The following is a 26,055-nucleotide window of genomic DNA, read 5'->3' on the forward strand; positions in this document are numbered from 1 at the left end:
TGCCGTCTCTGCTGTGGCTGTTGTTGTTCTAAGTGGCTGATTGCTTGTTTATTTGTGTCTGTATTTTTAGACCCTGTCCTCATTTTGCCTCGTGGACTATGACCTTTCATGAGCAGTCAATCATCTCTGCTGCTGGCACACACACACACACACACACACACACACACACACACACACACACCAACAATAATGTGGAAATGTGTACTGAAAACGATATTGTATATTAGTGAGGTTAGATGAGGTTCTTTTCCAATCACTGTGATCGCTTCATTCTTTTCCTGCCTGTCCGTATAGAACTTTCTTTTCACACACATACACATCTTTATTTTTCCTTATTGATTTTCCCTTCTTCACTCTCTTTCTTTCCTATTCCCATTCTCAATGTCTTTTATAGTCACTCCTTTTCTCTGTGTCTCTGTGTGTCTCTCTCTCTCTCTCTCCTCTCTCTCTCTCTCTCTCTCTCCCTCTCTCTCTCTCTCTCTCTCTCTCTCTCTCCTCTCCTCTCTCTCTCTCTCACTCTCTCCCTCTCTCTCTCTCTCTCTCTCTCTCTCTCTCTCTCTCTCTCTCTGTTGGACGGTCTGATTTATGGCGCTCTGTGCGTTATTGCGTTTCCATCATATCTCTGCTGATTTATCATGAGGAGCTCTTTAAAGGCTTCCCTCTCGTCTTTGTGTTCCCCTCAAGCCCCTTCGGCGCAAATCTCCCCACTCTCCACAGCGAAACGTTAACTCATTCCAAACGACACACATCCCAGTCCTCCGTTCATCCTTGCATCTCTCTCTCTCTCTCTCTCTCTCTCTCTCTCTATTCCTCCCTCTCTTTCTCTCGAGTATAAAGTGTGTGGGTAAAATGGGAAAACAAAGTGAGGGGGATGCAAAACAACGCAGTCAGATACTGATACACTGACAATTAGGGCCGTGCACTTGTCACACGTAAGCTCGTCAATAATAAATGGTGGCTCGCTGTCTTACCAGTTGTGACTGTGGCTACTCGTGGGGTAGTTAATGTTATGCTTGTGGGAGTGCGTGCGTGTGTGTGTGCGTGTGTGTGCGTGTGTGTGTGCGTGTGTGTGTGTGTGTGTGCGCGTGTGTGTGCACGTGTGTGTGCGTGTGTGTGTGTGTGTGTGTGAGGCTGCAGTGCCGGTGGCTGTCAAGGTTTTTGTACGGTAAGTGGTGGGAGAAAGGACCTCATGAAACAATTACTAAGCAAACATATGCCAACACACACATACAGTACACACACACACAACCACACACACACAAACATATGCCTAACACACACATACAGTACACACACAATCATACACACCCAATCTCACACACACAAACACACAACCACACACACACAAACATCTCGAAGTCACAACGGACGTGAGACGGACAAGCCTGGCTCGGCGTAGTGACATGGGGAAGATTAATACCCCCCCACACCCCACCCCCACCCCCGCCATTCTCTCGTCTCCTCAACTCCGGGCCTCATTGTTTTCAATAAAGTGTCACGGCTGCCCATTATGTAATCACATTTGTGATTTGGGGATCAAGAGTTTGATGCAATCAATGGCTATTAGAATCAACCGCTATTGATTGAAAGGAGAGAGCAGATATGATCTCTCCCATGTCCTTCGCTCTCTCTCCCCCTCTCTCTCTCCCTTCTCTCTATCTATCTCTCTCGCTCCCTCTGCTTAGATCATAATCTGGCTGCTTTCCCCGGTATTGTACTTAGCTGGCATTAATAGGCTGGGACTCGGTTAGGCGGGTTGAAAGGCGTAGATAATTTTTCACCCTTAATTGCATGACGCTGAGCTGCCCCGAGGTTGGAAGGGGTCAGCTCGATGCGACCGCAGTCCCGTCTGGAGCTGGGAATCCAAAACGGAATGTCGGGAAGATATGCTGATGCTTAAAGTGATTAGGGGGTTTCAGAGACAGGTAGGCCAAGAGGGGAGACAATGTGTGAGTGTGTGTTCATGCACTGCAGATGTTGTGCACTGTCTATGAATGTACAGTATGCGTACGTGTTTGTGTGCATCCTGTATGCTTCAGTGTGTGTGTGTGTGTGTGTGTGTGTGTGTGTGAGAGAGAGAGAGACGGGGAAAGCAATAGAGAGAGAGAGAGGGGATGCAGTGTAAGATTAATGACTGTAAACAGGGCTGGGAGAAAGCGGAGGTGTTTGATTACACCTGGCTGAGCGAGGGAAGAGGAGGGCAGAGAAGAAAAGGAGGAGAAAGAGGGGATTGCACAGAGGGAAAGACGAAAAGCAAGAGGGGGGTTAGAGCATGAGATGTATTTGGACAGTAGACGAGAGGAAGTGAAGAGAGAAAAGAAAAGAAAGATAGAGAACATCGGAGGAGAGGAATCCGGATGAACAAAGAGAACAAGGGCCAGTGATGTGGAATAAATAGAGAGAAGTAAGGAGACCTTAGATAAAAGAGGATGAGAGAAGAGAGGGATAGAGAGGAGGAGGAGAGCACTGGACAGGAGGAGAGGACATGAGGGGAGAGGTGGATCTGAAGGTAGCAAAGGACAGAATAAGAAAGAAGGGAGGAAGAAGGGGTGTTAAATGGAGATGAGGAGGAGAAAGAGCCAGATGAAGACCAGATGAGAGAGAACAAAGGAGAGGAGGTGAGTGGACGCCGCGTGTGAGTGGACACAGCACTCTGGGTGACGGCTACTGCAGAGAAGAGGTTGCGTGCGTGCGTGCGTGCGTGCGTGCGTGGCCCCCTCTCCCTCTCTCCTCCTCCTCCTCGTCCTCTGTCTCTTTCACTCTTTCTCCTCCTCACCTGCTCTCCCATCCTGTACATCTCAGTCCTTCTCCTCATATTAACCAGACATTAAAGAGCACATTTGTCACACCTTTACATCAGCTGCATCTCCTGTGCCTGCGTGCACAGCACCACTTGATTTGTTGTACAATGGCTATCGATTGTGTGCGAGCATGTGTGAGAGTGTGCGTGCATGAGTGTGTGTGCATTTGTGTGTGTGTGTGTGTGTGTGACACTGTGTGCTGCAGGAATTTGCATGCCTACTCACAAGGTGACATTTAAAGGACAGTTTCACACACTACGCTCCATGAGGCATGAGGGCCACAGATATAAAAAGCTTTATTACGCTTTACTGTAAACGTCAATGGAGAGTGTGTTTGTGTGTGTGTGTGTGTGTGTCCCAGGGTATAAAAAGTGTGTGCAAACATATGTGCGTGTGTCAGCAAAAGAGACAGAGTGTGTGTGACTGAAACGGTGAAAGATAATGTGAATGTGTATGTGAGCTTGAGTGAGACACAGAGGTGAATTAAATAAATTAGTGTGTGAGCAAGAGAGTGTGTGTATATGTGTGTAGGTGAGTGTGTGTGTGTGTGTGTGTGTGTGTGCATGTGTGTGAGTATGAGGGAGAGTGAGTGTGTGTGTGTGTGTGCGTGAGTATGAGGGAGAGTGAGTGTGTGTGTGTGTGAGAGAGTATCTGTGTGAGCATGACAGAGAGGGAGTGTGTGTGTGAGCACTGCGGCAGGCGGTGCATGGCAGTCTGTTCCCAGGCTCGCTCATTAAGATGAGCCACCTCAGACGAGGCCAAGACGCTCTGGCCTCCTTGCAGTACCCGGTGCAGTCAGCATGCCAGTCACATGGACTAGGCAGGGACAGACGCTCTCTCCATCCCTCCCTCCCTCTCTCTCTCGCTCTCTCTCTCCATCCCTCCCTCCCTCCCTCCCACTCTCTTTCTCCCACTCTACCTCTGCCTCTTTCTCTTTGTGTCTTCTCCCTCATATCTCTTTCCCTCTCTCTCCCTTTGTTCTTTGCGTTGGTGTGCTTATACTATGATGACAGGTATACATTACATCCTTAAACTGTTCATCTCTACTCTAATGTATCTATACTCTATTATGGAGTATGTCTTTGGAGAACATGCATACCTGCATATACAGTAGAACATAAATTGACACACTGACCGCATTGTTTCAGTCCTTCTTTCATGTGTTATCTGGATCTAATCAGACACACAGCCAATATGCATCAACTTGTGTTCTTTTGTATATATGTAGTACAATCAGGAGAGGGATGTTGTAAGAACCATCTGCAACTCAGAAGAATAAACAACAAGCTGTTATGAGGAGACACACACACACTTCCTCACTGTTTTGGACAGTGTATTGGAGGTGTAGTAACAGGCACAGTTTAAAGCAAACTTCATCAGCCTGAGACAAGAGAGTGTGTTGATTCAGTCACAGCCGGCGACAATGCCATTTTTCCTATTAATGGAATAATTGAGTGGCTGAGTTGTATTGACTTAAGAACGCACGTCGGGTGACAGGACGATCCGCGCAAGACTTCCACACACCCTGTCAACGCTCATTTATTTTTCAGTGACATTTGATTATTGATAAGACCACGCGCCGGTTTTTTATTTGAATGGAAATGAAGCATTAGATTAACTGGGGCCACGCTTAGAGAATATTACAGATGTATTTCGCCCCAGCCTGAAAATTAAATCTATTTCGCTGATTTGATGTCCACCCCTCCCCCCACACCCCACCCCACTTCTGTCGGTTTGGTGATGAGCGCATATTTGATTTGGGAATTGAGGGGCCCCATCATATGATTATGTTATTACCTATAGCCTGCCCTGAATAAACAGGAACAGGAAATAGAGTTCTCAGAGAGATAGGTAAAGGAGAGAGAGAGAGAGAGAGAATGAGAGAGGGAGAGGGAGAGCGAGGGAGGAATAAAGAGAGTGGTCTTTGTGCTCTCCCCTCCTTCCCGGCTGGTCTCGGAGTTCTCTGGCTGACCTCGGCGCCACACGCGGGGAGGGAAATGAAGGAGAACTTAACATCTTGATTATGCCCCCTGATGCTCCTGCCAGCAAACTCCTCTCCTCTCTCCCTCTTTCTCTCTCTCTCCTCTCCCTCTCCCTCTTTTCTCTCTCTCTCTCTCCCTCCCTTTTCCTCTCTCTCCCTCTTTTTCTCTCTCTCTCTCTATATATATATATATGCTCTCTCCTCTCTCTCTCTCCCTCTCTCCTCTTTTTCTCTCTCTCTCTCTCTCTCTCTCTCTTATCTCCCTATATCCCCCTCTTTTCTCTCTCTCTCTCTCCTCTCTCTCTCTCCCTTTTTTTTTCTCTCTCTCTCCTCTGTCTATCCTCTCTCTCCCTCTTTTCTCTCTTTCTCCTCTATCCTCTCCCATATATCTATATATATATATATATCCCTATCCTCTCTCTCTCTCTCTCTCCCTCTATCCCTCTTTTCTCTCTCTCTCTCTCTCTCTCTCTACCTTTGTCTTCTCTTCTGTCAGGATCTGTTATCTGCTGATCTCCTTCCCTTCTTTCTGCCTGTGCTTTGTTTTTTTGTTGTTGTTGTTGTTGTTGTTGTTTCCTTGGCTCTTCTTGTTTAGTCACTTTCACTTGTGTATCTTCCATCCCCTCCAGCATCAACTCCTCTCCAGCCCTCTCTCCAGTTCTCCTCTTCCCTCTCGTTCTCCTCGTGTTTGTTTAGAAACTCTTCCCTTCTTCTCGGTGTCTGTATAGGACACCCTCGGCCTCGTCCCTCCTGCCCTCTGGCCTGTCTGTGGCAGTAGGGAGGGCTGCCTGTTGGGGGGGAGAGAGAGAGAGAGAGAGAGAGAGAGAGAGACAGAGAGACAGAGAGAGAGACAGAGAGAGAGGGAGAGAGAGAGAGAGAGAGAGAGGGGGGGGTGGACTCCTTGTGCTGCGCTCCAGCACTGATGCCTTTTGACACCTCCAGAGCAACACTCAATAATCAATCCTCAGCCTCCTCCCCCCTCCTGCGCTATTGAGCCTCAGCTCCACAGACACCATCACACCATCCAAGAACACACACACACACACACACACACACACACACATCTTATCTTATGAGACTTTCATTAAAAAAATAAACATTTAACATTTAACATACTGCACATTCACACATATGCGGCACATACTGTACATAGACAAATATGAAAGATAGACCTAGACACACCTAGACACACACACACACACACACACACACACACACACACACACACATGTAATGTAAGACACACGTAAACAGAAATAGAATGCAACTCATTGTAGTAATAAACCACTTGTAGAAGCCCCTATGGAAGGGGTGATTAGAAGGAGAGAGAGAGAGAGGGAGAGAGAGAGAGATGTGCAAAGAGAGAGAGAGAGAGAGGGAGAGAGAGAGATGTGCAGAGAGAGAGAGTTGTGGCGAGAGGGAATGATCCTCTATTCTGATTGGGCTGAAATGCCCTGCAGGAGTACACAGCCACTGAAGCAGAAACAGAGGATTCTGCACTGGGGGTGTGTAAGGTCTGCACGCAAGCACGCACCCACACACACACACGTACACACACGTACACACACACACGCACACACACATACACACGCACACACACACGCTGCACGCACACTTTGCACGCGCACGCATGCCGCACACCACACGCACACACACACACACACACACACACACACACACACACACACACACACGCACGCACGCAGACACGCACGCACACACACAGAGAGGAAACAAAACAAAAAACAAATGAATGTCAAGGGTTAGAAATGACAGCTGAGTGACCTGTAGAGACAGAGACAGTGACTGAGCAACAGTCAGATAGATTGGGAGAGGGACAGTCAGAGCAGTGTGGTTTGGGGGGGTGTTGTACAGGCCGTTCTCTACACAGGGGCGTTCTCTACGTGGCTCAGGCCAGCGGCCAGCGGCCAGTACCACCCCCCCCCCGCACCCCCCATGCTAATAAGGATGAAGTAGCGTCACACTCTGCAACTGTCCAGGAGGTTGTTGTGACCAATTGAGAGTCAATTGAGTGTGGGCCCAAAATAAATAAGTAGATAATACAATTTATGGCTGGCTGCCCCGCTCCTGCTCCTGAAGGCTCTCATTACTGCCACCGTGTCTCCGGCACCACGCACCTGAACCCGGCCCAGAACACAAAGCACACAGCGCACGCAGCTACAGACACAGCTGGACACAACTGGACATGGCAACACATGCTCTTTTCCTTGGGTAGACGAACATACAGGTTGTTAGATACTCATGTCCAGCTTAGAGAACACAAATGGCGCTTACTCTCTCTGTGTCCATCTCTCTGAAGCACAGAGACACATCTACAAATTGTTGGCAACAACTACAGTATGTATTGACTGGACTCCATGTGGATCATGTGGTCAATTTAGGAAATGGAATGTAAGTACCAGTAAGGCCAAGACACTACGCTTCCTCCCTCCACTGTCCCTGGGGGGAGTCGTCCACTGGGTTCATGTTACAGAAGGACTCGCTTAGATATGCACCCAAAAGCCATCACAGGCCATTTATCTCACTGGCCACATCATCCTGGCAGCTGCAACCCGAGGTGGACTTCTAAAAGCTTTCCAGCGAGTGCATACCTCGATTTGTGCGTGTCTTACCAAGACTAATGCAGAACAAAGAGGAAAATGAAAAAAGCCCCAAAATGGAGAGAGAGAGAGAGAGAGAGAGAGAGAGAGAGAGAGAGAGAGAGAGAGAGAGAGAGAAAATGGGGGGGGGCTGAGTGAAGAATACAGGGAGTAAAAAAGATGAAGAGATCAAGTCACAGTGAGAGCAAGAGAGGGAGAAATAAGTAAAGTGTCACAGAAAGAGAGAGAGAGAGAGAGAGAGAGAGAGAGAGAGAGTAGCATTAGCACTGATATGTTCTCAGCAGCAGAGTGCTTTACGCATCACACTTGGCATATGCTAATGACAGCATACCGCAGCAGACGGTGGGTGGGATTGGGCCCCAAACGACTCTGTAATGGAGCCATCAGGACAGACACACACACACACACACACACACACACACAACCCACCTCCTTACAAAACACACCCGCAAGCACACCTCCTCATAAACAACCAACGCACTCTCACACACACTCACCACCAACCCCACAGACATGACACATAAATCCCTGGCGAGGTTGCTCCGGGGGTCAGCGCACTCCGAAATGAGCATCTATTTTACTTTGGTGTTGTGCGCGACCTGCCCATCCATCCACACGTGTGAAATATGGCGCAATTCAAAACAAACAGCAGCAGTAAGAAACTGCACGGGCCAGCGGCGGTGGCGTCAATTTTGGTCTGGTCCCCCACCTTCGGCTGATCCAGGATCTGTGGAGTGTGACAGTGGCTGCCTGAGAGGGCCTCGGGGTGCTGTAAAAACCTGTCTGCAGATCAGCGCTGTTCAAATGGCAGCGGCGACGCTGAAGGATTTGTGCGCCTGTAAGCATATCGATTGTGGCTGGAGTCATTACGCAAAGGGTTAATGGAGAGCAGAGAGCCGCAGAGGGCCAGCGGCTCCACAGGATGGGCTGAGGGAGATGGATTCCAGAACACACACACACACACACATGACTCACACACACACGTACACATGCCCACATACAACTCTCTCACACACATACACACACACAACTCATATATATATATACATATACACACACACACACACACACACACACACACACATAGCCACATACAACTTTCTCACACACATACATACACACACACATACACACACAAGCCAAGGTACACATTTGATTGACATCTCTGTAGAGGGCATATTTTAATGGGAAAGGAGAGGGGGGTGAAAGAGAGAGAAAAACATGAGAAGTAGCCTTTGCTCTCAGATCCCATGTGACTGTTGTGTATGCAAAAACCTTTTCCAGTTCCCCTGTGGTTTACATGTTGTGTGTTCATGCAAACAGTGTGTCTGTGGCTGACTGTATGTGTATTTCTGCATGGGATTGTTTTTGGCCTCTGATGCATAGGTAGGCTAAACACGTCTGTGTCTATGTGGATGTCTAGGCATGTGTAAGATGTTCTATGTGTGTATTGGAGTTAGGTTGTCGTGTGTGGAGTATACAAGAATTGTGTGTGTGTGTGTGTGTGTGTGTGTGTGTGTGTGTGTGTGTGTGTGTGTGTGTGTGTGTGGTGGATTCAGCAGTCCTTGCAGGCTCTCTCCCCTCTCTCCAGCAGGCAGTGTGCCTTAACAGCAGAATCAGTCCTCCGGAACACTGGAGAGGAGAGGCGAGCACAAAACAAAGTGTTCACCAATAAAACATCAATACAACAGGGGAGAGAGAGGGAGAGAGAGAGAGATGGTGAGAGAGAGAGATGTGAGAGGGAAAGAGAGAGAGAGAGGGTGAGAGAGAGAGAGAAAGATGTGAGGGGGAAAAGAGAGAGAGAGAGATGGTGAGAGAGAGAGATGTGAGGGGGAAAGAGAGAGAGAGAGGGTGAGAGAGAGAGAGAGAGAGAGAGAGATGGTGAGAGAGAGAGAAAGATGTGAGGGGGAAAGAGAGAGAGAGAGAGAGACGAGAGGGAAAGACGAGGGAGAGAATAAGGAGAGAGTGAGACAGAAAGATCAAGATAGAAACAAATTGAAGAGAAAGAGCAGAAGAGAAAAATGCTATCTGTGGTGCTCCCTGAGATTGGGGGCATGCTGGACCCCAGTGGGGTGAGACCGGGACTGACCAGAGGGGAGTGGGGCGCTGAGGGACCTGCTGGGGTGGGCTCAAGGCACCATGAGTGTATGTGAGTGTGTGAGTGTGTGTGTGTCCTGCGATAACACACAACAAAAATCCAATCCAATCTCTCTGGTCAATCAAGGCACCGGAGGCACAAAGAAAAGCACTCAGTAACACAGACAAGGACACACACACACACACACACACACACACACACACACACACACACACACACACACACACACACACACACACACACACCAGTGTTGAGGATATGAGGCTATTTCTCTCCCCCAGTCGATTAAAGACAATGCTCTTCACTGCAGATAAGTCTCAAAGGCTTGCTGTTGTGTGGGAACAATTCTCCCCCCCTCTCTCTCCACACACAAAACCTCATCACCTAAAGGCGTTTTCACGACGAAACCCAACACAACACAAGTGCCATCTATTCGCCGGGGCGAGCTAGCGTTTGTGGCACACGCCACGCCATCACCACAATCGAAATCAATAACCTGCCTCAGGACAGGCAGACAGAAAAACACAGAGGGGGAAAAAGAATTAAAACAAGCTAATAACACCCATGTTAATGAGCACTAGAGAAAAGGTCAAGTCCAAACAAAAGATCATTCCCTTATAAATATTTAACCGTGATTATGGTTACTGAAAAAAAAAAGGGTTGATGGTAATTAAGCCATCATTAGCCATCTCCCACACGCCATCTCTGATTGGCTCTTGATTAGGATTTGCTCACTTGAGTGAAGCACCATCCTATTGGGCATTAATGGGCACCCTCCCCTCCCCTGCTCTCCTCTCCCGTCCTCTCGCTGGGGCTTTTGGGGGGAGAGGACTCCCAGCGCTGGGCAGGGTCCTCCACACTGTCTCAATCAATAAGGATAATAAAAAAAAGAGGATTGAAAGCTACAACAATGCGCCCCTCAGACACGGGAGGAAAACAATGGGCCAGACTGACAGTGACCTTGCGCTAGTGCTCCCCCAGGCTACGTGCTGCAGTGCTCAGCGTATGTGTGTGTGTGTGTGTGTGCGTGTGTGTGTGTGTGTGTGTGTGTGTGTGTAAAGGTATGAGTGAATGTGTGTGTCTTTGTCTGTGTGTATGTGTGTGTGTGGAGATAACACCACATCCTTCCATGTGTGGACAGGCTGAATGAGGTCGGTGTTGAGAGGTGATGCAAGGGCAGATATGGGAACAGATGACTACGATTACGAGCTATATGGATTGGGGGGGAGAGAGAGAGAGGACATAAATAGCATAGAGAGAGAGAAAGAGAGAAAAAGACACATGGCACCCTTAAAAACCACAGGGCCCGACAGAACATCAAACAGAAATTATGCAGGTGTAGTGGAGGGTGCAGATTGTTTGCGAACGCCATTTTTCTCCTGTCAGGCCCCTGGCAGTGGCCCTAAGCCCCCTGGGTAAAGACCAATAAAAAGAGCCAAGAAAGCAATACACTGACATTCTGTAGAGGCGGCCATGGTTGACTCCCTCTCAGCACTGGTGTACTGTAACACAGGCCTGTGTGTACAGATCAAAGCCCTAAGTCAAGCACACAGAAATGAAGCATGTTGTGTGTGTAAGTGTGTGTGTGTGTGAGTGTGTGTGTGTGAGGGAGAGACAGAGATCCCCGCTGACACACTGACAGTGTGAGCGGTGTTAGATTGCTGCTGGTTTGAGGTGCAGTAGGTGTCTGTGTGAGAGTGAAGTGTCCCTTCATAATTCATAGGAGAGCTGGGCTGTCTCCAGACTGCGCCGCCTGCTACATTCTCTCTCCGAGGCGAGCAGGCAGGCCCGGGGCTTTACTCTCTCCGCCTCTCTGTGTCCATGTCATTCTCACACTCTCTCTGGAATCGGGCACGCTGAAATAATCATGACACGAGTCAAACAACCCGTACATGGAGGTGCGGCATCCCTCTAGCTGTCGGTGTGGCTGAATGCAGCAGAAAGGGAAGCCAGAGAAGATAGGGTGGTGGAAGTCATTGGCACTATCCACTAACATAGGAGTCAAGGAGTCTTAAAAAAAAATAAAACTGGCTGTTTGGGTACCGTCTGGTCTGAGCGACAAGCAGCCGAGGAGGAAGTCTGTCCAATTTTCACGAACAAGAGTTCCAGAGCGGGGATGGAGAATCAGTTTATTTTCCGCTTCCAGGGGATGCAGGGAAGAAAAGGGGATTTCCCGTCCAATGCTGGCACAGGCTTATTGTAGGGTCATTTCACACAATGCACCAAGCAGTGAAAAGTGGGTGGCAATCATGGTCATATACCATGCTGCTCAACTCCATAAAACCTGCTGAGGAAAACCTGGGATTTGCCAAGCACCTGTGGATTCAATAGCACTACATTGCAATATATCCGCTGTGGAATAGTTTCATTTGATTATATGGAAGGTGCCCAACCACTCTCTGGGCCAAATTGCTTTATTCCCATGGCAGCTATGAGCGTTGCTTTTAAATAGTGCCTTAATCATGCACTTTGACTGATATTGATGTTTCAATTTTGGAAGCTGCTGCGTTCATTAATCTCTGTGAGTTGCATAGTGATGCATGTTTGTCTCTTCTCCTCGGCTGAATTGTTTGTCTCTATGTAGAGTAAAGGGGCCGCTATTCGTCCACGTCGACTCGGAGTGACCTTTCTCATGGTGACAAATCAGCGCGGGTCGCTGGGGGGATCGATGGAGTTCTTCAATTCCTCCTGCTCTTCGCCCTTAAGCACTCGAACGGGTGCTTGAAGAAGTGCCTTGCTTCCGTGCACACCAATGTGATTGTATCAGTGTGAATCTGTGCTGAGGCTCAGTGAGATAGGCTACTACACAAAGCTGTGAAGCAAACTAGCCAATGTTAAACCCTCATGCTATTACAGATAGCAGCTGACACAGGAACAGATCGGCTATAGATCTGCAGCAGATCGCAGTCAGATCTGATCCAGCACCACTGACTCATTAAGTCCCCACAAAGAGCAGAAGTTCAAAGTGCATACTGTAATTTCCCTAGACGTCGACCCATATTAATTTAAGCATCAATCCTTGGCATATCAAAGCTACTTTTCTGCAATTTCTCCCCATATTTTTCCCTGACAGTGTTTGTTTAACTTGCTGGCAGTGAGGTGGCGGTGTAAAGAATTATTTGCCAAGTGCCATGCGATTAGTTTGTAATGAAAAGTGCTTAAGACGTGCAAGGTGCTATTAGAGTAATTACTCCTATTACCTGCCTCTACTGCGAACACTTTTACTGGGAACAGTTCATCTCAAGGCCTTCATTTTGTGCTGTTTGAAAAGCCGCCTATTTTCTCTCCCACATATTCTCCCACAAACACACACACACTTACATACACGCATACACAGACACACAAAACACTGAGCTTAGCTTCTTAAATAAAACTTTCACCCTGACTGAACTCTGTTCGCTTCAACTCCTCAAGGTCAGGCTGCTGACAGTGTGCTCAAGTTCATTATTGTGCCTCCAATCTCGGGAGAGCACATGTGAGTCAAGCGCAACCTTGGCCACTGCGCACGCACGCGCATGCACACACACACACACACACACACACACACGCACGCGCACACACACACACACAATAAGTTCTAATAACATTTCTCTGCCATAGCATAGGCAGTACAAGTGTACTCCTGCATTTGGATGATTAGAGAGCGGAAGCAAGACTAGAAATTCGAACAAATAAGCACAGCAGTCTGTAGCTCTGGGTTCATTGAATAAATCCATTAAAAACGCCATCAACTTCATTCATTAGCCACTGGAATGGACTCGTCCTAAATCCGGTGAAAACCCCACCACCCCATCCCTTGTTGTCAGTCGGGCCCCACTTTTAGGAAGCATCTCATCATGACATACCTGAGCACAGGGAAGAGTCAAAAGACCAGGTGCAGATAATAGGCCTCCCTTTCTTTCTGCCAGAGTTTACCCGCTCAACTCTCCCCTCCACACACTCAGTCCCTGGCCCCCATGCTATTACTTAGAGCACAGATAAGCCCTTTCACTGCGGATCCCCTTAGCTTAATGCAAGGACAATGAGAGACTCATTTATGCATTATTTAACCTTATTCAATTACCGCTTCGCACTCCCAATCTTCTGCCGAATTACATTAGCAACAATTAAAATGAACGTTTCAGGGAAATTTGGTGGGTCAATTAAAACAACCTCTGAGTTGAGGAGGAGGGCAGAGGAGGCTCTCGAAGTTTCCACTGCACTAACTTTGCTCTGCCGTACTTAACATAAATGTAGCACATTCCTGTGCGATTGGATACAAGAGCTAAAGAAAAAAAATGGGAACACTTTTTTTTTTGTCCCTTCCAGGCCACTGATTCACCTGACTGATTATTCCAAAATGGTGGATCTGCTACCAGCAGCTGAGAGGGAGTTCGAGGAGAGGAATGAGAGAGAGAGAGAGAGAGATGGAGGGGGGAAAGAAAGACAGATGAAGTGAGGGAACAGGAAAGAGAGATGGAGAGAGTGTGAGGGAGAGAGCAGAGATGGAGAGGAAGAGAATGAGAGAGGGAGAGAGGAGAGAGAGCAAGAGGGCCTGCAGTTTATAAATAATTTGAGGAAGACGTTGGGAGGATGTAGAGGCGTGATGAATAGAGCCATCAGGCTAACGGTGCCTATAGAAGAGGCTGCCATCTGCCTCCCCATTAAAATAATGAACAGTGTGTCGCCCCACTGGCGGGCCAGAACGGCAAGACAGGAAGAATGTGTCTGTGTGTGTGTGTGTGTGTGTGTGTGTGTGTGTGGGTTGTGTTTCAGGGGTGCCAGAGAGAATTCTTGGTGTTTAAGGCTGCTTTTGTTGTGCCCTCCCCTCAAGAGAGCATGGATGACAGACGGCCACACCTCATTGGTCCGCTGAGGGCTTAATCACCTCCCGCCAAACCGTCACTGGCTGCCCGTGGTGCTGATTCAGGCAGACACCCCACGGGGGAGGGAGACGGCTCTCGGAATTGATTCGACAGACCCACAGAGCAGTGGCGGGAAAGGGGAGATGGAAAAGGAAGATGGGACTGGAACGACGGCTCCCAGGATAGAGAAAGAGAAAGAGAGGGTGACAGAGAGCGAGAAGGAGGAGAGCGAGAAAATGTGAAAGCTCATGAGAAAGGCAAAGATGCAGATGTGATTGCCACATGTCGCCACGGTGCTCCTTGGAACAACTCCCAGAGCATCGCCAAGGGACTCGAGACGGTTGTCGTTTTCGAGGAAGCCGGAAGTTTTGGTCATTAAGCCCACCAGTGGAAAACCCTGGCACATGATGTAAGCTGACCAATCATGCCAACTGAGAATCGTGGAGACTTGTGGAGGAGACTCGTGTTCAGAAAGTGTGAGAGATGGACAGAGGATGGAGAGGTAGAGGGAAAACAGGAGAGTGGGGGGAGAGAGAGAGAGAGAAAGAGAGAGAGAGAGAGAGAAAGAAAGAGAGAGAGAAAGAGAGGAGGCACGTCTTATGGCACTAGGTGGCCCGAGAAGGCAATCCCTCTTGCCGAGTGGCTCTCATCGATTACATCGAGGCGAGAGGGAAGGACAACACAAGGTAAAGAGAGAGGGGGAAAGAAATCGCAGAAGAAAAAAAAACCTCGAGGGCTGCACCTCAAGAAAGCCAGTCTCTGAACAAAATGGAGGCCAACCACCAGACAAACAAGGGGGAGGGATTGTGATTGAAGTTGAAAAAGGCAAAGAGAGAGAAGGAGGGAGGGACGGATTTAGAAGGAAAAAGGTGCTGTTAAGAAGCACAGAGAAGAAATTAAGTTAGATAGAGAGAGACACCAATGGATTCCCATTTAACTGCAGAGTCCCAGGAGTAAAAGGTGGTGGTGTGTGTGTGTGTGTGTGGGGGGGTGTGTGTGAGAAGATAGAAATCCCTGTGTGGAGAACGGAGTAAGACTCAACAAGGGAGCACAGCTGCTGCTGCTGCCGATTCCCCTTCGATTAATCAGCACCATTGACACATGCTGAGGAAGAGAGAGAGAGAGAGAGAGAGAGAGAGAGGGAGGGAGGAGATATTGAGAAATGGAGATAGAGGGAGACAGAGAAGTGAAGCTGAAGGAGTAAGAGAGATAAAGAAATGGAGCAGGTGACCGAGAGAAAGTGAGAATGAAGGAGGGTGTGTGTGTGTGTGAGAGAGAGATGGGAGATGACGGCGGCTATGAATGAGAGGCCGCATTGGCAGAGAAGAAAAGGAGAGAGAGAGAGAGAGAAGCGGAGAGGTGGGAACGGGGGGATGAGAGAGGAGTAATCTCTGATAAACGCGCAAACGCGATAAGGGGCGGCAGCCAACCCAGGTCAGTCAAGATGAGAATGGCACAAGATGGATGGAGGAGATGGAGAAACAGATGAATGAAGAGATAGATGGAGGAGAGAAGGCACATTTAAAAAAAAAAAGCAGCAGAGCACAGAGGATGCTCTGAAAGGAGACAGTGAGCTCCTATCATAAGACACTGAAGTGAGAGACCATGGAGAGAGTGAAGGAGGGTGAAAGGGACCAAAAAAGAGAGGCAGAGAAGGCCGGGGAGAGAGAGAGAGGGGGGATTACTGAAAACTGTCCGTCTCGCTAGGCCTCTCTGGTCTGGTGGACAGGCAGCTGCTCGGCGCGACTCCGGAGGAAGCCCCCGAGAAGAGAGGCGCGATAAAGCACCGGTACGGCGGGATTAGACACAAAGAGGACGGATGCTCCGGCTATCGCCATCCATCTCGCTCTCCTCCGCCGTCTCCCTCCATCTCGCTCTGCGGGCGGCTGCCGAAGCCATTATGGTGGCGTGATGAACCATGGCTGGGGAGCGACGGAGCATGGTGAGCACCATGGGCCGGGCGGGGGGGGCTACTGGACTCCAGAGCCATTGGTCAGTGCATGGACATCAATGGTAATCCCAACCCAAGAGCAGGGGCAGCTGGGTATTCAGCAGTGTTCTGGAGACTAAATCAAATCCAAATAAAGCGGTTTCAGGGATCTGCATATTTATTTGTGTGTGTGTGTGTGTGTGTGTGTGTGTGTGTGTGTGCTGCAAAATGGTTTCTGGCGTTTTCTAATAAAGCAATTTGTGTGTGTGCATTCATGTGTGTGTTTGAGAGTTAGTGAGTGTATTTATGCATGGAGTGTGTGTGTGTGTGTGTGTGTGTGTGTGTGTGTGTGTGTGCTGCATGTGTGCGTGTGTGCGTGTGTGTGTACATGGACGAGAATTTTCGGTGTTTTTGAGCGCTGGGCAGCGAGGGCAGCAGGCGTGAAGAAGCGGCCTCAGCATTAGTGACTCACGCTGGGAGGGGCCAGTTTCACTCACACACGAGAGAGCGATAGAGAGAGAACAAGAGAGAGAGAGAGGGGGGAGAGGGAGAGAGAGAGATCGGCTCCTCCGAACAACTGGCGGCTCTACCAGTGACTCCCAAGAGATGGGCTACTCTTCCAACAGCCAACAGGACAGACCGATGATGAGCAAGAGAAGAGAAGAGGAAGGAAGTGATGAATAAGACCAAAAGAAAGAAAAGAAAGAGGGAGGAATAGAACATCCCCAAGGGAGGAGAGCGCACCAGAAAGCAATAACAGCATCTTTGCTGGCGAGGTCCTGGTATCTTCCAATATCTTGTCCGTTTAAGAGCCTGCAGAAAGTGGAAGAAGCAACGGCAGCAGGAAAAGAGCACATGAAAGACAACAATCAACTTGTCATCGCATGTCACCTCTGACAGGCAAAACACACACTGGCAGACATCTCAGGGAGACCCAGAGATGACAAATTGAAGGGACACACCAAGAGAGGTTTACATTATTATGGTGTTTATTTTCCCCCACTGATGGGGCTCGACTCGTGCACATGAAAGCAAAACAAGGCAGATACATTATTAAAGTGACACACACACACGTACGTACACAGATGAGGAATCTACGGGTAGCATGTGCGGACTAGTGCAACGAAACATGAAAGGAGACAGAAGGGCGGGGTACGGGTGGAGTAGTGGGTGTAGCTGGGTGTGTGGCTGCGGCGACCTACAAACTGTTCCGTGTGTGTGTGTAGGTGTGGGTGTGTGTGTGAAATGTGGCTATCGTAGACTGCAGGGTGTGTAAAATGATCTGATGCGCTAGCTAGCAGGTTTGTTTGGGGCGGCGAGGCGAAGAGTCAGGGCTCGGTGACATGATTTGTCTTTCACATTTTTTGTTTGTTTGTTTGTTTGTTTATTGTTAGTGTTCTCCTTGGCTGCCTGGCTGGCGCCTCCAGGTGCAGGGCGTGATCTTCCGTGCGGGTCCTCTGGACGGGTCAGCTGGTGGCGCCGCGGCTACGGTACTGCTGTGCTCTTGGGTTTGTGGAACCGAATCCCCCTCTCCCTGCCCCTTACTCGGAGTTGGGAGAGATGGATGGAGGGAGGGAGTGGGGGAGGAAAGAAGGAAAGGTTTCAGGTGAAGAGGTGAGGGGAAGAAAGGGGGGGGTTGTGGGTGGACATCCATCTCTCTGGCCACGGGGTTTGACTGTGGGACTGTTGTCCTCTCGGGGTCGGTTTCTGTGTTCTCCTCCAGGTGGTGCCTTCTCCGGGTCAGGTCAGTTTGAACGGTAATGCCGATAACAACGATTCAGAAACCAATCGCTCCTCCCACCCCGGCCGTGGAACGATTAGCCTCCAGTCCTCAGCTTGTTCTGTGGAGGAAAGAAAGCAAAAAGAAGGGATGAGTTGGGCGAAGGAGTGAAGGAGAGATGGAGGGGAGGCCAGAGGAGAGGTGAAAGCTCCCATTGGCGATCCGCCTCTAACACACTACTCCCTCTCTCTCTCTCTCTCTGTCTGTCAATACCCATTTGGTACAGCCTATTGCATCTGATACCCAAGAATAAAATCCCCCAGTGTGATTCGGGGAGCAGTGGGGCAGCAAAACAAGGAAGAGAAGGAGAGAAAGCTAAAGAGCTAGAGAGAGAGAGAGAGAGAGAGAGAGAGAGAGAGAGAGAGAGAGAGAGAGAGGGCGAGAGAGAAAGAGAAAGGGGTTGTTACTTCCCCCTTCCTGGACTCATTGATTACTGCGCTCATGACTGAATTCATCCATGTCCGAGGTGCCTTCCTGCTTCTCGACGGCGGCAAAATCAATCCAATCTCCTGGCCGAAAATTAACCGGCGCGACCCGCAGGAATGGCAAATTAGCTCGAGCTAATCCCGCTCCGCAAACACAACCACGCTCAGACGACTCCGAACCAATGTCCAAGTTAGCTAGCGCCGCGTCCACTGGAGCAGAAAGCCAAGTCCTTGATTAATGCGGTAAGACCTCACTAAAATGTGAAGAGGAAAAACATCTCCTTTCCCTCGTCTTCTACATGGCAGTTGACTTTATGCTCTACATGGAAGTCGACTCGGACTTCTGTATAAAGCTCCGGCGATATGATCAAGGCTTTTTTTTTTTCCGCGGCTAACCATGAGTAGTCCAAGCCAGAACAAGGCCATGCAACGTTACTGAAGAGCTGTCGGGGAGACGTTTCTTCAAGCGTCTCCGAGCGAGAGAACAGGAGAGAGAAGTGGGGAAAAAAACAGAATGACTATGGAAAAGAAAGAATGAGAGACTTGAGGAAAGAATGAGACATACAGGGAAAGAGCAGCTAGCGAGAGAGAGAGAGAGAGAGAGAGAGAGGGAGAGAGAGAGAGAGAGACAAAGAGGGAGGAAGAATAAGAGAGAGGAAGTGAGAGAAAGAATGAAACAGGGTGAGAGAGAGAGAGAGAGAGAGAGAGAGGAGAGAGAGAGAGAGAGAGAGAGAGAGAGTGAGTGAGTGAGTGAGTGAGTAAGAGAGACGGGTAGAGAGACCGGGTCAGATAAAACGACAGGCTGTGAGAGAGACGGGGATGAGCAAGGAGGCTTGCAGTCTGTCTGGGAATGCAGAATGAGGAGCGGCCGAGAGAGGGACAGATCCCCCCCATGATAAACCCTCATTCAGAGAGAGAAAGCGAGAGAGAGAGAGAAAGAAAGAAAGGACGGGGGCCCCTTCTGCCTTTTCACCGCTTTATCGCTCACTCCCTATTCTCCGACTGTCCCTCTCCGGGGCGGCGCAGTGCAGCTCGGCGCAGCGCTGCTATCAGTGGCCGGCGCTCACCGGGCCTCCGCATTAGCGAGTGATTGAGGGGAAATGAAAGGCCGCGCTGGGGCTAAATGTTATCAGCGGCCGATGATAAGGCAAGCAGTAATTACCCCGACAAAGGCCCAGGGATGATGTCCCACTGTCTTGCAGCCTTTTAGCAGTCAATACCCCATAGAAGGTCCTAGACCCTCGGCCCGGCTATCTGATCGCCGACGTGTCTCCTCTCGTGGCGTTGGGGGGATTCTTGATAAAAAAAAAGTGAGGGAGGCTTCTTTTTTTTTCTTGAGTGAATCCTTCCTCTCTTTTCTCTCTCTCTCTCTCTCTCTCTGTCTGTCTCTGTCTCATGTTTATGCCCTGAGGGCTGGATTAACAAACAGGCTTCTCACTAAAATCACTCCAGCTCTCCCATGATGACTGTTAACGCTTTCCAAGTAATCCTGTTGTGCCAGCTGCCTGACGAGTGATCTCCATTCACCACACTGGATGGCTGCATTGTTCCCTCTGCCACTCTAATGTTGCATGGATGATGCAGCGACAGTATTAAAATAAAACGGCATCCGTTTTTCTGGAGAGATACCTCCCACCGTAGAAACCTAGTCACTGCAGAAATAGCTTAATCCCCAAAACCAAAAATAGGACAGGAGGTCACAGACAGGTTTAACCATGCCGACCTATTAGCAGTGAAGTGGTCCCATCTGAGCAGGGCGCTATTCGCTTAGCTACGGTGTGCTTATCTTGGCCTCATCTTCTCCTTCCCTTGCCTCCGAGTTGGTCTTCTCCATGTTTACCACTTACGGTTGTCTTCATGGGAGACTACTGATCAATGCCTGCGCCTGAACCGAACGAATGCTACCTCCCAGTATCAGTACAAACCCTTACTATTACCAAACTAAAAACACAATGCAGAGACTTTAGTAAAGGCTTTGAAGCTTTTCTTCCCCACAGATATCATGAAGGGAACACCGGTTTTGCTTTTCTCCGCTGATCACTGGAAGTTGATAAAATAACGGATTATTGTGCACTCGGAGCAAGGCAGATTTCACATTAACAAGATTAGAAACGTCCGGATTGCACGCACGCCGGTAGCAGAGCGCCGGGTCATGGGCGCATGCTAAAGAGGTTACAGGTAGTTGCGGCGCACTACCATTGCAGGAGAGGGAGAGAGAGAGAGAGGAGAGAGAGAGAGAGGAGAGAGAGAGAGAGAGAGGAGAGAGAGAGAGAGGAGAGAGAGAGAGAGGAGAGAGAGAGAGAGAGAGGAGAGAGAGAGAGAGAGAGAGAGGAGAGAGAGAGAGAGAGAGAGAGAGGAGAGAGAGAGAGAGGAGAGAGAGAGAGAGAGAGAGGAGAGAGAGAGAGAGAGAGAGGAGAGAGAGAGAGAGGAGAGAGAGAGAGAGAGAGAGAGAGGAGAGAGAGAGAGAGAGAGAGGAGAGAGAGAGAGAGAGAGAGAGAGAGGAGAGAGAGAGAGAGAGAGGAGAGAGAGAGAGAGAGGAGAGAGAGAGAGAGAGAGAGAGAGAGAGAGGAGAGAGAGAGAGAGGAGAGAGAGAGAGAGAGGAGAGAGAGAGAGAGGAGAGAGAGAGAGAGAGAGGAGAGAGAGAGAGAGGAGAGAGAGAGAGAGGAGAGAGAGAGAGAGAGGAGAGAGAGAGAGAGGAGAGAGAGAGAGAGAGAGAGAGAGGAGAGAGAGAGAGAGGAGAGAGAGAGAGAGGAGAGAGAGAGAGAGAGAGAGAGAGAGAGAGGAGAGAGAGAGAGAGGAGAGAGAGAGAGAGGAGAGAGAGAGAGAGGAGAGAGAGAGAGAGAGAGAGAGAGGAGAGAGAGAGAGAGGAGAGAGAGAGAGAGAGAGGAGAGAGAGAGAGAGAGAGAGAGGAGAGAGAGAGAGAGAGGAGAGAGAGAGAGAGGAGAGAGAGAGAGAGGAGAGAGAGAGAGAGAGAGGAGAGAGAGAGAGAGAGAGAGAGGAGAGAGAGAGAGAGGAGAGAGAGAGAGAGGAGAGAGAGAGAGAGAGGAGAGAGAGAGAGAGAGAGAGAGAGAGAGAGAGAGAGAGAGAGAGAGAGAGAGAGAGAGAGAGAGAGGAGAGAGAGAGAGAGAGAGAGAGAGAGAGGAGAGAGAGAGAGAGGAGAGAGAGAGAGAGGAGAGAGAGAGAGAGAGAGGAGAGAGAGAGAGAGAGAGGAGAGAGAGAGAGAGAGAGGAGAGAGAGAGAGAGAGGAGAGAGAGAGAGAGAGAGAGAGAGAGAGAGAGAGGAGAGAGAGAGAGAGAGAGAGAGGAGAGAGAGAGAGAGAGAGGAGAGAGAGAGAGAGAGGAGAGAGAGAGAGAGAGAGGAGAGAGAGAGAGAGAGAGAGGAGAGAGAGAGAGAGGAGAGAGAGAGAGAGAGAGAGGAGAGAGAGAGAGAGAGAGGAGAGAGAGAGAGAGAGAGAGAGAGAGGAGAGAGAGAGAGAGGAGAGAGAGAGAGAGAGAGAGAGAGAGAGGGGAGAGAGAGAGAGAGAGAGAGAGAGAGAGAGAGAGAGAGAGAGAGAGAGAGAGAGAGAGAGAAGGTAAAGTAAGGGAGTGAGAAAAAGGGGAGGAAAGCAAGAAAGCAAAATATACAGCAGCCTCCAATGCAATTTGCTACAGTATGTCCTACATACAGGAGATGGATGGCTGGAGTCCACCTGAACAAAAGCACAGCTATTCCACCACAGAGCGATGGCCAACTCGAAGCTATTCCACCACAGAGCGATGGCCTACTCGAAGCGTAACTTACATGTCCGATGCCCAAAGCACCTTCTTGTTATTCTTTTTTTGTGCCATGAGAAAGCATATCATTTTGAAAGAAAGACATAATATATCAATATTACTGGCAGACCAACGTACCAAAGGTGTAGCTCTATCTGATAAGTGTACAAAACAAACACAATCTCATGCAATTTTAAGATTGTAACACAATCTTAAGATTGTTTCCCACACACCTGTTTGGCTTGGTTGACACACTGTAGGTAGCGGGCAGCAATATTGGAGCAGAGCAGGGTCTTGCCGGTGTTCTCCTGGTAGCACTTCAGGATCTGGCCCTGCAGATCAACACACACTGGACTGATCTCAAACCGCCTAGGAGGGAGAGGGAGAGAGAGACATAAGGTTTGGGTATAGGAGAGAGAGAGAGAGAGAGAGAGAGAGAGAGAGAGAGAGAGAGAGAGAAGAGAGAGAGAGAGAGAGAGAGAGAGAGAGAGAGGAGAGGGAGAGAGAGAGAGAGAGAGAGAGAGAGAGAGAGAGAGAGAGAGAGAGAGAGAGAGAGAGAGAGAGAGAGAGAGAGAGAGAGAGAGGCTTAACACTCCTTTATTGAAACAATATCAGGTGTTTAACCACTACACAATAAAAACATGTTAAAAACACATACAAGTTACAAGTTAAAAAGAAACATCACAGGGCTTGCAGAGCAGATTCATATGTTGAAAACAACCTGCCCATCCTCCCCACCTTCACACAGCAACCCCCCATACCGCCAGAAAGCTCTCAATGTCATCAACCATCCTGTAAAAAGCATATTCAGACTTGATTCTCCCCCCACCACCCCCTAAAAATCTCCACAGGATTGGTTGAAACTCGCCCCGCCATCTTGTACTTCCTTGACAACCAAATTGCCATTTTTGCTGCACCCAACAAAAATTGACAAAACACACTTCCCTTTTGGCCTTGTATTCAACCCCTTCAATGAAAAATTGAAAAGAAAACACTACTCCTACCTTCGCTACCCAGGCGAGAGAGAGAGGGGAAGAGATCGATGGGAGAAAAGGACAAGTAAGAGGCACATTTTAATTATAAAATACAAATGCACTCAAAGTTTAATTATATTATACACGTTCCAACTGATGAAACAAGCAAAGATTGTTCATAGAGATTGTTTGTACTGTATAAGCCATCTTAAGCTATTAAAATCAGACAGTGTTGAATGTGACGTTTAAGACAGCTTTTGGAGCTTTATTAACTTTGATCCATCACCACTCAATAGCACAATTGATCAGTATTGATCTGCTTTGGATGACAATTGACCTCACGACACCAGCATTAGTCATTTTAGTGGCAGAGTATGCATGGCTACGCCACACCAAGACCACAGTTAAGACGTCAATGGCCACCACCTAAGGCATAAACACAACTCCACTATACACATATGGACTACACACAAGTGGGCAAACCCAAGAGTATAAACATTGTTTATGTATGAGGATATATAATTACTATGCGGGACGTGGATGTGTGTACAGTGTACGAGAGGCCAGAACACCTGTGCAGACCACATGGCTTTATATATATATATATATAGACAGACACACACACACACAGAGCCACACAGTATGGCGCTATTTGACTAATAGCCTTAAGCCCAATGACCAGTAACACCTTTTTAGCACACCCTGGTGCACACCACTGCGCGCCGGCACGCTGCAGGCCCCTGGCAGCACAACGCTATCTGCCAGGCTACTGACTCGGGGAGAGAATTATGGAAGCCTGGGTAGCAGTAGAGCAGTAGTGGTGGTGGTGGAGGCTGGGGGCCCAGCGAAGTGAGAAATCACCCCACTAGTTGGCACTCCGAAGGAGAGAGAGCGGCACCCGCTCATTAGCTGATATGGCACACACACTGCAGAGGTGGGTTGCTGCTGCTGCAGCCACAGCTGCCGACAGATGTGGTCCCAGTTGACTCCCATCCGTGTCTTAGAAGCAAAACTTGAAACGCTCCCCAAGATCTCGGTGTGGAAAGTCATTTACATGTCATTTGTGAGCATCAATAATGTAGCTCCTTCCAACCCTTGCAGTCTGTCAGAAACACTTACACTGGTTCAAAGTAATGATCGAACAAATGCAAAGACTGCTGACGAAAATATTTGCTCAACGCGACAACACACTTTGGAGTCATTAGCAAAGCACATTTGAGCGGCTCTGTCTCTCTCATTTCCAGCCATGAAATAAATCACAAGAAAAACCCTCTCTGTGTTTATTTTCAACCTTTCTATTGTTTCCCTTTATTACACTGCTTCACAGCGTCTTGGGGGAAATGCTAATATATGCTATTTACCAGCTAATTACTTCCCCTCTTCTTTAAACAGTGGAGTGGGTGCCTCATCTGTTTGCTGATTGAGGCACGACTCCACCATTTGAGAGCGAGTGAAAGAGGGCGAGAGCAAAAAAAGAGCAAAAACAGATGAGAGAGAGAATGAACGAGGGATACAGAAAGACTCAGAAGCTCACACTCTAAGAGGTGGAAAAAAAAACAAGGGAGAGAAAAAAAACGAGAAAAATGAGGACATAAAAAAGAGAGAGAGAAATGGAGAGACTGTTTTTTTTTCTGGCCGCGCACAGCTCCTCTCCCAGAGTTCCTTGGGGAGACACACAGGAGCTCAGATGCTGGCGAGGACACGAGCGGCAGCACCACTCCTCCACCCATCCACATCCATCATATGTCCGTGCAGATGTTAACTTTACGCTCGGCGTAGCCACGGTTCGCACCCCCAACATAAATAGGTGCTGGGAAGTCACAAACGGAGCCACTGCAGTAAATCTCAGATGCTAGTCACCGCAGTCACTGCAGTTTTATACTCTTGGGTAAAATGAATTTAATTTAGGAACAAAGGTTATGTGCATTAGTGTGGTGAAATCGTTTCTGCTCTCATTTCTGCTGGAGATCAAAACAATGTGGATTCCACACATCGCAGCCTAGATCTGATAATAGCCACATCTGGACTCCTAAGACGATCACTACGACCACAATAAAGAGAGAGAGAAAAAAACACTTTAAGGTCACGATGTTGAATTCAAGTGAAAACTATCCTTTCCACAGGAAGCATTCAGATAAATAAGCCCACCAAAATAGTTGCATAGCATGCAACACCATCGTTAGCCATGGAAGACATGAGCATCTCTGATGCCCAAGCCCATGAAGAGCTTTCCCATGAACTTCTTTGTTTCTGATAAAATTAGCCAACCCAAGTTCAACAATCAAGTATGTTCCCATGAAAGCTGATAGCGCAAAATGTACGTAAACAAGATGGCTGCCTGTTCCCTTTTGGGACAGGACCAAACAAAAAAAGCCTGTGTCATTGGAGTGACCCCTACGACAGGAAGAATGGGCAGTGGGAAGAGACGGACAAGTGAGACATTTTATCTTTTCCTGGTGGGCACCATGCTGTTGACTTTTCTGATCAGACGGCAGTGCAAACGAGGGGTGATCTGATACGGGTGGGCCAGCAGGACCAGTCGCTAATGTCTCACTAATGCTCTTTGTTCTGACCATGGGGGTGGCTGAGTGGCTGTGTGTGTGTGTGTGTGTGTGTGTGTGTGTGTGTGTGTGTGTGTGTGGGGGCTGTCTCTTTAAATGAGAATGGCTCTTTGCTGTCCCGTCACAGAGAATTGCTCACAGCGCCTTGCAGACGCCGATAGAAAAGGGATTCGCCCTCGGCTTAAACCCGGGCTGCTGTCAATCAAACGCCAGCTGCCAGCAGTCTTTCCACCCCCCCCCCGAACCGCGTCAAGCGATGTTTACTTACAACTCAACAATCAAGGGCCG

At 48.8% G+C, this 26,055-nt stretch overlaps 1 protein-coding gene across 1 annotated transcript in view; it reads right to left on the reverse strand.

Moving 5' to 3' along the window:
* Positions 1-17,246: 17,246 nt before the first annotated feature.
* chchd3a (coiled-coil-helix-coiled-coil-helix domain containing 3a) overlaps positions 17,247-26,055 on the reverse strand; it is a 60,774-nt gene continuing 51,965 nt past the window's right edge. The window contains exons 8-9 of the mRNA XM_048268792.1: positions 22,466-22,601; positions 17,247-18,116 (exon numbers count right to left, since the gene is read on the reverse strand). Of these exons, the coding sequence (XP_048124749.1) occupies positions 18,093-18,116; positions 22,466-22,601 (160 nt within the window). The 3' untranslated portion in view covers positions 17,247-18,092. The remainder of the gene's footprint in view (positions 18,117-22,465; positions 22,602-26,055) is intronic.

This window comes from Alosa alosa, chromosome 17 (genome assembly GCF_017589495.1).
Source record: "Alosa alosa isolate M-15738 ecotype Scorff River chromosome 17, AALO_Geno_1.1, whole genome shotgun sequence".
NCBI classification, from domain to species: domain Eukaryota; kingdom Metazoa; phylum Chordata; class Actinopteri; order Clupeiformes; family Clupeidae; genus Alosa; species Alosa alosa.